This window comes from Podarcis bocagei, assembly GCF_964188305.1.
Source record: "Podarcis bocagei genome assembly, chromosome: 14".
Lineage (NCBI taxonomy): Eukaryota > Metazoa > Chordata > Lepidosauria > Squamata > Lacertidae > Podarcis > Podarcis bocagei.
Window position 1 is genome coordinate 45404438 of NC_138139.1, and position 13515 is coordinate 45417952.

The 13515-nt window shown below is 41.6% G+C and overlaps 1 protein-coding gene across 1 annotated transcript in view; it reads right to left on the reverse strand.

Annotated features, from left to right (window-relative positions):
• Positions 1–349: 349 nt before the first annotated feature.
• CYTH3 (cytohesin 3) overlaps positions 350–13515 on the reverse strand; it is a 73952-nt gene continuing 60786 nt past the window's right edge. Inside the window, exons 10-13 of the mRNA XM_081169659.1 lie at positions 7882–7958; positions 7719–7790; positions 6830–6984; positions 350–6089 (exon numbers count right to left, since the gene is read on the reverse strand). Of these exons, the coding sequence (XP_081025785.1) occupies positions 6017–6089; positions 6830–6984; positions 7719–7790; positions 7882–7958 (377 nt within the window). The 3' untranslated portion in view covers positions 350–6016. The remainder of the gene's footprint in view (positions 6090–6829; positions 6985–7718; positions 7791–7881; positions 7959–13515) is intronic.

Sequence of the window (13515 nt, forward strand, 5' to 3'; positions counted from 1 at the left end):
AGATATGCCAAAGGAGTTGGGAGTAAAAAAGATTGTTGATGTGTTTCAACCCTCAGATGAGACATCACTGCTGAAAAAGAGGGTTGGGGTATTTTGTCTGACAGGGTGTAGGAACTCTGCTCATGCTCTTATGTACAAGCAATCATTTTCCCACAGTGTACTTCTGATTTAAGTACAATTACCAGTGTCATGCCTATGTCTGCGTGCTCAGATGTAAGATTGCCAACAGTGTTGTCTACGCAAGTGACAACCTGTATTTATCAAGGGACCACAAGGGACACACTTGACAACAAAATGCCTCTGGGTCCAGGCACTTGGAGTGTGTGTGTATGTTATAGAAAAGCAGCACTTGGAACTCAAACTTTTATTTTTGAGCATGAAGTTCCCTCTGCAATGTATTTTGTTAACTAAATACTTGCAGTGGATTTAAAACAGTCATACAAGATTACCATAGATATTTGTATAACAGTTTATAGATACAGAATAGTCCATGCAAATTCATTGGCATACGAGAGTAACAAACCTTCAAAATCAATAATACACAGGTGTACAGTATATACATTTAACTGTCAATAAGAAACATTCTTCAAGAAAATATAGAAAGAAAAGGTGGTGAGCTACAGGTTAGTTTGCAGCATGTGGTCTCTAATGGCCTGTGCAGATGTAACACTGGTTCCTTGCATGCCAACAGCCAGCACACTTTCTCCCCCTCAACCAGAGCAGCATCAGTGTTAATGGAATGCTAAGATTTCCACTCTCTCAGAGGAAATTGTGGGCAGAGGAGAGAGAGTGCTTATTGCTTCTGCGGATGCATCTTGATTTTGCAAGCAATGGTCAGTCAGAGAGTATTACATCTGCACTGGATCCAAGAGACCTTTCTTCCAGCAAGCATATCTAGAAAGATATGTACTACATTTTTTAAAAAATAGGCATTTTTAATACGAAGCACTGTAAATGCTGCTCACTTTATAAAGTACTGCACACTTCAACACATCCAAAACCTTAAGTGACAGAGCAAAGCAAAATTCTCTCTTCCATCCCACCCACCCACCGCCAACCTCCCTCAGGTTAGGTTCAGCACCTGTCAGGCCAGCTGAACTTAAAGTGCTTTTTAAAACTTACCCCTTCAAAAACCAGAGTCCTCAAGGCTTGAAAAGTAGCACTGGGCAAAAGGGAACGGCATTAAGCTTAACACTCTGTTCTCGTGGGTCTGGTTTGCATGACTATGGCTTAGGGGGGACCAGGCAAACAAGCTGACTCCTGAGGGGAAGGAAGCCTGCCTTCGCTTTGTGCCACCCTGGTCCCTGTGGCTGAGCATGTCTTCTGAACCTGCCTCATGGTTAAGCTCCTTAACTACAAACAATAAGGGGGGGGGGATGCTACAGCTCATGATTAAGGAGAAGAGTGCATAACCATGACATAACACAATAAGAGAATGGTGGGGGAAATCTTATTACTTCATGGAACAAGGTCAGGGAATGTGAACAGGATAGAAGTGGAGACAACTTCCTGAATAACACCCACAGAAGTACCCAATGCCATTTGCCTCCACTGCTTTCAGCCTCTGCGATTCTCGCTGCTTTCAAAAGCTACAATTCCCTAAGACCAAGAGTTTGGTTGAAGAAGAGGTTTATTTTGTATTTTCAAAAAGGTAGTACCTCAACAAAAGCCAAAAGCTTTCACAAGCCACTCCTGCAAATTAGCTTGTTTCTTTACTGGCCTCTGGAGGTTTTGGCTCAAATTCAATCCCTACTAATACTGTTCCGTACACACATCTGCAACCATTCTGTAGCTGGAGAAAGGATGCTGCGCTGCACTTTAGCAGGATGCTTATAGAGCATCATGGTTACTCGGTTTACACATTCTTTGCTGACAGAGGACTCTTAATCAGACAAAAATAAACCAGGGAAGAATCACCGGCATTGCCAACCCATTTAAATTCAATCCCCTAAATGCACGTGCTAGAAAAAGCAGGGCTGTGGAAAGCCAACAGGGATCGGAGCGCATGATTTTTAAAAGGTCAAAAATTTTACAGTGATGTTTGCAGAACTTCTAGGGTGATCTTGGGAAATTGGACCTAAATGAAATACTGGGCAAATTGATCAGGCCCTTCTAGCATCAGTCTGCACTAGATCTGCCCAGTAAAAACTAGGATCTGGAGGCAAGAGTATTTCCTCAGAAAAGGAAGGAGCACCTGACAGGTCTGGTCAGAGGAACCCTACATCCAGTCTGCTAAGAACAAAGAATTCCCTCGAGAAGGTGATATAGAGAAAAGACAAGAGAAGCAAAAGAAGGTTCACCCAAGCAATAGGATGGCAAACCACACTGGCCCTCCTACAAATATTTTTTCAGGATTATAAAGAGATGGCAAACAACTGAAAGATATTCATTATCTGGGAAGGAAAAACCCTAGAATTAACTTAGACCTATGTTTAACAAAGAAGAAGAAGAAAAGGGATCTTCACAAGCAGATCTTCGTGAATATTACTAGGTTGTTTTTTACAGATGGTACAGAGCAATCAAAATTTTCTTAGTTTGCTAGAACAAAACTTGCTAGGAGGCCATTAAACTACTCTGGATAAGAAATCACATGATGGAAGTAGCTGCACCATTACAGTACTGCAAAAACAGCAGGATACTTGGGATAAATAATCTCTACCCTCAGATATCTTTTGGTATCTGCATACTTAGACCTATGAATTAGTTCTCTCTCTCTAGTGTGCCGGGGCACCCTGGGGTACCTTGAATGATGGTCAGGGGTGCCACGGGCAACACTGGCCTGTCCTTTCCTTCCCTCCCTCCTCTGGTGCCCTCTCACGTCTCTGCCTCCCAAAGGCTTGCACAGCTATTTGTTGCCGCATCCCTGGCTATAAGCTCCCCAGGTGAACAGTGCCTCTGAGAGGCACCTCTCTTTGGGCCGGGATGAGGGGAGCTCAGAGACCAGCAATGGTAGCAGCGGCTGCCCAGAGGACTCCCAAGTAGAGGAGACAGGAGAGGAGGCTGAGGGAACACTCCACAAGGGAGGGTGTTCGAAAAAGGGTGAGAGGCCGCCAGCTCTGCAGGTGAGGGGTGACATAACTGGCCTCCTGAGCCCCACGGATGTCGCACAAAAAATGTAGTTGGTCAAGGGAGCCGTGGACTAAAAAGGTTGAAAACCTTTGAAATAAGGCATCCTTTAAATATCTGGTAAAGAAACTCAAGCAGTTTGAGGAACAGAATTGAGGCAAGTTACACAATCTGAAAGATTAGCCTTGGAAGAACTCAAAAGACTTATCCAAAGTATGCTGGATAACAGCAGAAGTAAAGGCTCGGATATGTTCAGGAATGGGAAAAGGTCTTTGGAACAAATCTGCCTAAGGAGATTTGGAACAAAATTAGTATTTACAATCTCTCAGTAAAGGATAAAAAAATATTTGCGCAATCTCCCCAAAGAATTTCCCAAAGATACAAAAGCCTTCCAGTAATCTGTCCAAAATGCAGGCAGAAAAGAATTTTTCCCATTGTTGGTTAAATCGCCATTCAGCAAATGTTTTTTGGCAAGGTAGGGTACCAATGACTATAACTATATTAAAATTAGACATTTTCATAACTTGCCCTGCCCCCAGGCATTCTACTAACAAATTTGAGGGAATTAATAGATAAAAATAAAACTTCATTTTGAAAGTGATTCCAGTATTTGAAAAATACTGGAAAATTACACCTATATGGAAAGCTGTACCTGCAAATTAGGTAATTTCTTTCACTGGCCTCATGGGCAAGCAAAAAGGTTTGGCCCAATTTCAATCCCTAATCATTCAGTTACATCTGCAGCCATGCAAACATTCTTTACCCTTAAGAAGTGTGTTATTTTCCACTTGGACAAGAAGCTCATGGAACACTGCAATTACTCCATTTACACAGTATTTGCAAACAGGGTTGCTAATTAGATGGGTTAGAAATGTCAGTAATTTCAACACATTCACTGAGGGATTACATGTGACAATTTGAAACCAGGGAAGCGTAAAGCCAGACCAGACTATGGATCAGAGTTCTGTAAAATATTTTAAAAATAATAATTGCCTACAATCTTAGGGTGAAATGCTGCAAAGCTATGGATCCTCCAGGTGGTATTGAACTCCAACCTCCCATCAGTCCCAGCTAACATGGCCGCTGGTCATGATTCTGCAAAGCCACATCTAATTTCAGAGTTCAGCAAACGGAAACATCTAAATAAAAATGTCTTAACTGATCCTATACAAGGCTGCCTCCATTATCTTCTAGAGCCACTGTGCTATTTATATTCAGATTCTCCTATGAGGTTGCAGTGCTGATCCTGTAACACCTTCCCCATCAAGTTTTTACACCTCCCATAATATCTACAGCTCTAACCATAAGAGATGCTGCCACCTGAGAGGACAGCAGTGGCTGTTTGCACAGGCCAATGCTTTCCTCCTATGAATATTGCAGATATTAATTACATACATACAATAAACCAACAGTATCATACAATATACAAACAGTATCTTAAGGCTTTTGCTTTATGCTTACTAAAACAAAAATGCAATCCCTGACTGACAGGTGATTTCAAAGCTCCAAGGTATCACTGTAGACAAATTTCCTATTCCTGTTATTTATTGGTTGTACTTGGAAGTACAATGGAATCAAATCTGAGTCTTCTTATCCTCAAACCATACAGAGTGGTCATTTTGGCATGTCACATTTACCTGTGCTTTAGCACAAATCTTGAACATGCCCCAGGCTAGCAGGACCCACCATCCCCTGTTCTCCTGCACACCCACCAGAGGTGTTGATCCTGGCTTATTGTCCTGGTTGGTTAACCAACGTTAAGCCAGAGTTCGCATGTTCAGATGCAACAGGGGACTCTGGTTTAACAGAAACCAGAATCTTCACAGGAAGCTGGCACACAACAGGAGAATGTGAAAAGTGGGGAGGGCTTGGAGCCAGCTTCATAAACTATGGCTTATGAAAACTCGAATGATCAGCTATATGCACACATCTTCATTAAGAAAGATGCAAAGCCCAGCAAGGATTCAGGCAATTCTGCGCACTCTACTAACAGTGGATAACTAATATTTTACACATACACACATATACTCTCTCTTTTTTGGCTTGCTCCCGTTTAAAAAAAAATAAAATCTTGCTCAATTTTCCTGTGTGGCAATAAATAAAGAACAATTAAAGCTGGTGTTTTTGAATAACTCTGGAGCCCTGCAAACCATTATTAGTACATCCTTACACAAATATAAGATGATGCTGAATGCTACCAGACGGAAAGGAGACCTGGGAAAGGCTTTTCAGGCTAACACTTGGAGAGGCAATGCCACACATCTCCAAAGCAACCAAAAACCAAAGATAAGCTACACGGATACTGCCAAAACGCATGTTTGTAACCTTTTCATCTTCGAGAACTTCATGTTTTCAGTGCATGGCCATCTGTTTATGAGAGGGAGGCCTCTTAATCATATAGCTGCCAGGCTTGTGGCGGTTGTTTCTTTTTCAGTGCAACCTTCCTATCTATCCATAAGCTGGAGGATGGGGATTCTAAATGAAAGCACCAGAGACCGGATGTGAGCTGAATCAGGGCTCAAACTCCTCTGCATTGCGAAGGGAAGGGAAGGCTTGAACAGGGAAGAGAAAAATACTTCTGCATACCCAGAAAGAAGAGTAATCTGCTAGCTGTGAATGCTAGATTCAGCAGCGGGTCACAATCCAGAACACGGGCTCCCCAAAACAGGAGAGGGACAGATTACATACCATCACCTCCTGGTTCAATGACACACATTGCCACACACAAAACGGCACATAAGGTTTCCAAATTTTCAGTTCACATAGATCCATGTGCTTGAAACTTCTTCCAGCATCTCATGGAATATTATAAATGGGCAAAGAGAAGGTAGATGCTGCAGGAAAGTGACTACATTTCCAATACAAGTCTTGTTTTCTTGGAACTTTACCTTGGCTTTATAATGTACTAGCAATTTGGCTAAGGCAGATCCACAACAGTCCCCTGTTAGTGCTATTTTTTATTAGCAATTCTTCTTTTTCTCGTTGCCAGCATATCATAAAAGGGATCCTTGCTGATACTTGCCCTAAGAGAACAAGATATGTGAGTTAGTTTTTACATATGCACATTTGCTAGCCGCACTGACAAATTTCCAAAGAGATTTGTTTTAGACATCATGGTTTGTGCTAACCATAGTTTAGAACTCAAATCATGTATCCAGACAAACCGTGGTTTAGATTAAAGCTACTTACTTGTCTGCTTTCACGTTCTATCTGCTCACCATATCTATGGTGCAGCAGCCTCCAGAAACAGCTGTAACTAGGGTCTATCAAATCAGGCCTCTCACCAAATCAAAGTGAGCACAAACCATCATCCACAAAACTATGTAAGGAAATGGTCTCTTATTCTGGCTTTCCAGCCAAACACAAGCCATTGCTGTTTCAGAGGCTAAGCTAAATCATATTTTATTTTGTTTTTATTCTGCTTAATATAAAAAGACATCTCTAAGCTGAGGAATCCCATTTTGAGAATATTACAGTTCCTTGCAAAAGAGAAAAGAGGCTGAGAAAAACTAAAACATGCCTTTTGGGGGCATGCTTTCGCACAGGTCATGTGACTCGCACAGCAGCGTGACCCAGTATTGCTCTGGGACATCTTGTAGGGCACAGTGGCACTATTCATGTAACTACCCCAAAGTTATCAACGTTTGCAATAGTAGGGCTCCACTGCTTGGCTTTTGAGAAAGAGGCAGTTTGCAGTACTTAGCTAATTGGGAACCACTGCTTTAGGTGAAAGTTGCACTTCTGTATTAGAGAGAGAACTCACTTGATTGACTTGATCCATTCTTCTTTTTCTTCAGGGGTGGGGGCAGATATCCTGTAAACCACATGGTTGCCTTCTACCACTCTGCCATCTGCTTCCGTCTTACAGGCTTTAATGACTTGTCCTTTATGGCTGGGATTATACAACTCAAAGCAATTCTAGGGAAACAGAAACACATATGGGGTAGTCTTGTAGTAAGGTTAAAAGCTTACTGGGAAATGATATATAATGAATATATAATGAATTGAAGATGATGTAAGATCAGCCGCAGTCTTTGAAACTGAGCTTGAAAACAAACTGCAAAATGGGTATTAAAAGCAGTGTCTGGAAGTTTGGCACATCCCAAACATGGGAAAAGTATCACTAATTAAGAGTAAGCAAGAATCAGACTAGCCTAGGGATTTTTTTGTTGCTGTTGCTAATCTGGGGATACGGTTTCTTCACTTTACTGCGACACCAAATAAGGCTTTCCCCCAGCAAATATTCTATGCTTTATTTATATTAGACCAACCCTGTTTTTTTGTTATCTTTATGTCATTGCTCTTGTCCTATCCAGCCTGTTCTGGTCAAGGGCTTCTTACGGCATATGTGCAATTCTCTCTCTCTAATTTAGTGTTTTTCCAAATCTTTAAACAGAAAGGGAGAGTTGCACAGAATTATAAATTTGCTATAAGGTTGGATTATAGTACAAAATAATGAGTTTCATTGAAGAGAACATCATATTAGAGAAGCATTCCACCAAGGACGCCTCCAGTACTATCACTATTCAAACGAACAGGAGCTGATTAAGATCAAAGCTGTGCTCTTATGCAGCTCATCTGGATTTTTTCTGTGTTTACAAAGCAGAGGTTCCTGACAGAATGGTATCTCATGAAGAAGGAGAAGGCCTTACCGGTTTTCTCGGATCCTCAACTTCTCTTATGCTGAGATTTTCCAAAGGGATAATTCCTCTGGGTTCTTTGTCCTACAAGTCCAGGAAAGACAGTGCTCAGTAAACAGCCCCGAGCTTGCGCTTGGAAGAAGTGACATTATGATTTTCAACCCAGAATACTCACTGTTGTGTATTCAAAATAATATAGGCAATTATCTGTCAGTATAAACCATCTCCTTTTCCATGTTTTCACTCTTCCGCCTGTAAAGACATAAAGCACCTTCAAGTTACACCAGATCATGCCAAGCTTCTGTGCGGCAGACAAACAGGAATTGGGTTAACTTGTTACTTCATTAAATGGTTAGGCTTGTCAAAAGACAGGCTTCAGTGAAAGCAAACATATGAGTCAAGGTTGAATGAATGTAAGGGGTTATTGGGAATATCCTTTTGATGTTACAGGGTGATGGTGTTGGAATGCCATCTTCCCCATTGCATCTGAAATGGAAATTCTTGTCCCTTTCCCCCTTCCTCCCCCAATCAAAACCCTTTCTTACCAAAAGGGGGGGAAACAAGTACAGTGGTACCTCTGGTTACGAACCTAATTTGTTCTGGAGATCCATTCTTATCCTGAAACTTTTCTTAACATGAGGCGCCATTAGCGAAAGCGCATCTCCCGCTGCGCATGCGCACCTGTGGCGCACAATTTCCGCTTGCATCCCGGGGCAAAGTTTGCATCCGGGAGCAACTACTTCTGGGTTAGCACAGCTTGTAACCCAACGCGTGCGCAACCATAAGCGTTCGTATCCAGAGGTACCACTGTACACATTCTCTACATTTCTAATTCATTCTCAATGTAGAATCAGCAGAACAGAACAGATAACAGAATCATAGAACTGAAGAGCTGGAAGGGACCCCAAGGGCCATCTAGTTCAATCCCTTACAGTGCAGGAATCACAGCTCAAGAATCCCTGACAGATAAGTCATCCAACCTATGTTTAAAAACCTCCAATGAAAGGAGAGTCCACCCACTTCCAAGGTAGTCCATTCCATGATCAAACAGCTCTTATGTCAAAAAGTTCTTCCTAATATTTAGTCAGAATCTCCTTCTTTTGATTTGAATCCATGGGTTCAGATTCTACTCTCTGGAACAGCAGGAAAAAAGCTTCCTCCATCTTCCATGTGAATATATTTGAAGATGGCTATCCTATCACCTCTCAGGGATATCATCTTCAAACAGAACAGTTTCCACTTCAGCAAATGGTGCCAGCTCAGACATTCAGCCTGGCAGTAACATATTCTGTTCTGTGAGTACACCTGATGGCCATGTGAATGATAATATGTATGATCCAGGCACCTGTGCAAGGGTGGAGGGATGGGGAAGAGGAATTAGAGACAGTTTTTCATATTCCTCTTTAAGAAACGGAGGAATTCTTCCCATTCGGATCAGCTTCTGAAGATATATGAAAGAGTAATTACTTTAAATTCCATATGAAGAATCACTGTATGCCCAAACATTTGAAGTGGCTCAAAAAATGTATTTATGTGTTCCTTTTCAGGATGTATAAGCTGCTTCACAAAATGCTCAAAGCAATACACCCAATGGACAAATTTATCAAATTTATATTTTTTCATCCAAAAAAAGCCCAGTATTTTTACTACAATATATTACAGCCTGATACTACAATAAAGCTACAACCCTACACATGCTTGTCTCTGAAGATGCCTCACTGAACAGTAAGACTTACTTTTTTGCAGGTGTGCCAACTCCTAGGGGCAGAGGGGTTTTCAGCCACCTCAGTATTTGCTGGCAGGAAGCTGAGCCTCCTTTATGTTGAGAGGGCAGAGGAGGCCGAGCGTGGCACGGTTCAATGGTTGGCTCCTCCTGAGCATGGGAGAGGAAGCCGCACTGTGTTCCCTGATCAGCCGCCTCCTGACAATGCGTGTTGCACTTATGTGACATCATACATGCAACACACGAATGACATTGCAGGAGGAGGCTGAGTGGGAAGCCCAGTGTGGCGCAGCTTCCTCTCTTGCACTCAGGAGAAGCCAGCCATTGAACTACACTGCCCTGTGCTCAGCCTCCTCCTGATGATACGACGTTGTGCATAATGACATCACAAGCATCCCCCCCCCCAATCTTGGGCACAGGACGGCACCTCTTCTTCTTTGCAAACATGCATACGATTCCACTGTTAGTCTCTTACAGCGAACAGGCTATACACCATTACTTGGTGGTAAGACCTAGCGACCAAAGTACTTTCATGTAGGATCAGGCTGCACACACACACACAAATAAGCAAGGGCAGTTCTTACTTAATATGCAAACGTCATCTTGAATGGGTGCTGATCAGAGATCACCACCTTTTCCATTTTTCTCCATACACACACATGTAACGTGCAATAATGTCTTTGAAAAGGAACACAAGACATCCTCAAACCGCAAAATATATCTTACTCAGCATGAAGTGGTGAACCACCAAGACCCCAACTTCCCTTTCCGGCATATGTTAAAAGTAGTGGAGCTCTTCTCCGGAAGCTCATCGTCAGATAGGAGCTGACACTAAATCACAACATTGTCACAGCATCAAAACTAGTTTGCTCAGATAATCAAAGGAGCAGCTGAACTTGCTTTATCAGGCTATTCCAGTTCACATACACAGCCACCAATTTTCTTATTGTGCTTAACTATTTTAAAACAGGATGCACTACAAAACTGCCAACTCTATATCTGTTTGATGGATACAGTCTCTATGCTCTCACTGAAGGCAGAAGAAACCTGCTTGCACAAAATCTGTATCAAAGCATGCCAACAGTTGTCTATATTACAGTATTGCTGGTTTTATTTCGAATCACTACCTCACAACTTAACCAGTGTGTCTGTGATATTTAAACTGTGAACATTTTAATATTTTTGTGGGTTATATGTGGGTAATACAAATGTATAAAATTTGGGTTGTCCAAAATATGAAAAGTGGGCTCTATAGACAGTAAGCCAATATGCACTTTTATTCTTGACGGCAAGCTATCAGACCCATGAAAGCACCTTGCTTGGACAACAGTTTTGCACTCAAATATCAAAGAACAAAATTAATCTTTGCAGAGTGTCCTTTCCTCAACACTAATTAAACCCCAACCCAACTGGATTTTGGCGGACTGACAGTCAGCTTGAGGGTGGAGGTGGGATATGCATTTTTCCCTACATTGGACCACAAGTAGCCACTATACCTTGCTCATAATAACACTGTACTTTGTGCACTTAAGAACACACACATCAGAGAGAGAGAGAGAGAGAGAGAGAGAGAGAGAGAGAGAGAGAGAGAGAGAGAGAGAGGTGCCATTGTCTGATAGATTTCTTATTCATCTTGTGTGCCCCACTTTCCAAAAGCACAAGTTGCTCACTGGATAGTGCCATGAAAGGAAGAGAGACTGAATGATTTTTGGATTCGCAAGTTACTTACACGAGTTTCTTAATCTGAAGGAAGTAAATTATTTTTCCTTTTAAAAAGGGGGACATGTAATGACCAGGAAAATTTGGCATTTTATATTTATGTTGCAGTTTGTTTGACTCAGAGTTAACTTCTATTGACGTTGCTTTCATTACTTTCATACTGTTAAAACTTTTGTTTTATGAGGGTGGAGTGACTAGGTACAAATAAACTAACCTAATCAGTTACAGTAAATCGATAGAATTAGGAGTAAATTCACAAGATTATATGCTTCTAATTAGAGATTAGTTCAGTGCTAATAGGACTGCAAAGTCGAATCTGTTTTATCACTAACCAATTATCACAGAAACACCACTCAGCACACAAACATGAAGAGGAAGGCTGGGAAGACACACTCTCTCTCTCTCTCTCTCTCTCTCTCTCTCTCTCTCTCTCTCTCACACACACACACACACACACACACACACACACACACCATTCACATTTTAGCACCCCTATTTTGTGGTCAACAGGTGATACAAATATAAGGAGAGAAAAACCTCAGAAATGTGTTATAACAAGGTCCAGAATATTGGTACTTTTGTGTTCTAAACATCAACAAACCTCAGACAAGAAATCATATGCAGATATGGATTTGATGCTCTCACTCTGAAGGTTTCGTATCTCTGCAGTTAAGAGATTTTAGGAGTTGCATCACCTCCTGTGCCTCATCCATTTACCCGCTATTTAATCCCATTAGCCTTCACTCTCAGCACAGCTGATCTTATTACTGAACACCGTGAACATCAGGCTCTCATTAAACAGTATAGTTCACCCAAGGATTAATCATTTTAAGTGACTCAGGCTGCTCAATCCAGGGCACAGCTTTAAAAGCATCTGCAGCTCTTCCTTGGTCAACAAGGCTTTGTCTCTCTGAGCTTGTTGTTGGCACAATACATTGTAAAAATAAACAAACAAGATCTTGAACTGCAGAACAATCACAGGAATATGCTGGATATCCTGCAGTTTTCTCAAACTGCTCTGCAATGTAAGCTCTTAAAGTTAGAGGTCATGTTATGTCCAATATGACTTTAAAAGCAAAAGCAATAATAATAATAATTTTATTATTTATACCCCACCCATCTGGCTGGGTTTCCCCAGCACTCTGGGTGGCTTATAGCACATAAAGGGATTACAGGGCTCACAGACGTAGCCCAGTGCTGCTCTTACATTCCATTCATGTGTATTTCTAGTTTCCTACCACATACAAGCCTATGTTTCATAGTCCTAACAAGTCAAAACAACATTTTTCTGTTGGGTGTGGTCAAGGAGCAGAAACAGAGAAAGGCGAAGATGCAGAACTTGATGAAGTCAAGTTGGTGGTGCGCTGCATGTTGACTCAACGTAAGAGCCTCTACAAGTTAAACCACATCTTGATCCTTACATCTTAACTCAGTAAGTTTGATCAAACTCCTCTTCAAAATTAATGGCAAAGACTACTAACTTGAACTAGTGCCAAGAGGTGGTGGCATGCAGATAACAAACAGGAAAAAGCCAACATTCGCAAATGTTTATCTCGGTTTGGAATCAGAGAACAGTCAAGTCAATGGAATCCAAGAACAGTCAAGTCAATGGATGCCAGGGCTGAATCAGCCAATATACAAAAACCAAAACTTGGCATTCTTGGGGTTCACCAGGACATGAAAAAATGTAGCATTTCCTTATTGTGCTCTTGTTATCTGGCAGAAGGCACTCAAGTTGTGAGCCCAGTCTACTCCATTTGATCCATTGCCCGACCCCTTAGCCAGTCTGTTTCAACGTTCATAATACTCTACTTAGATAAATCGCTCTGTTTCTCTAATGTCTCTCTACATAGAGTCCAGACTTCTTTTTCAAAAGAAGGAAACCTGAGCATTACTCACTGTACAGCCATTAATAAAAATAACAGGGGAGGAGATGAAGCAGGTAAAAGACAAAATGGAGCCAAATTTTGTGTGTTCATGTACAGAGCAGAGCAGACCTAAGCAGTTAAACTGGAGCCCAAGGGAAGTCCTGCGTTTCAGGGACTATTCTGGCGTAAGGTGTTGCTCTCCCTTCCTATCATCCTCACTCTGACAGCTGAAAAGAAGGAGCATCTCCCAAAGCAATCTGTCTTCCCTCCACAAACAGAGCAAGCATGTTATAAAATTAATGGATAATTCTAGAGGCAAACATTTAAAGCAAACCAAGTGACAGGTCATCTGGAAATCGTATGTAGTAGTAGTACCCCATTCATAGCATAAGGTCAGTTAATAATGGAAAGGGAAAGAAGAGTCAACAGGAAGCATAAAACATCACACACACACACACAAACACACACACCTTGCAGATTAGAGAAGTCACATTACTGT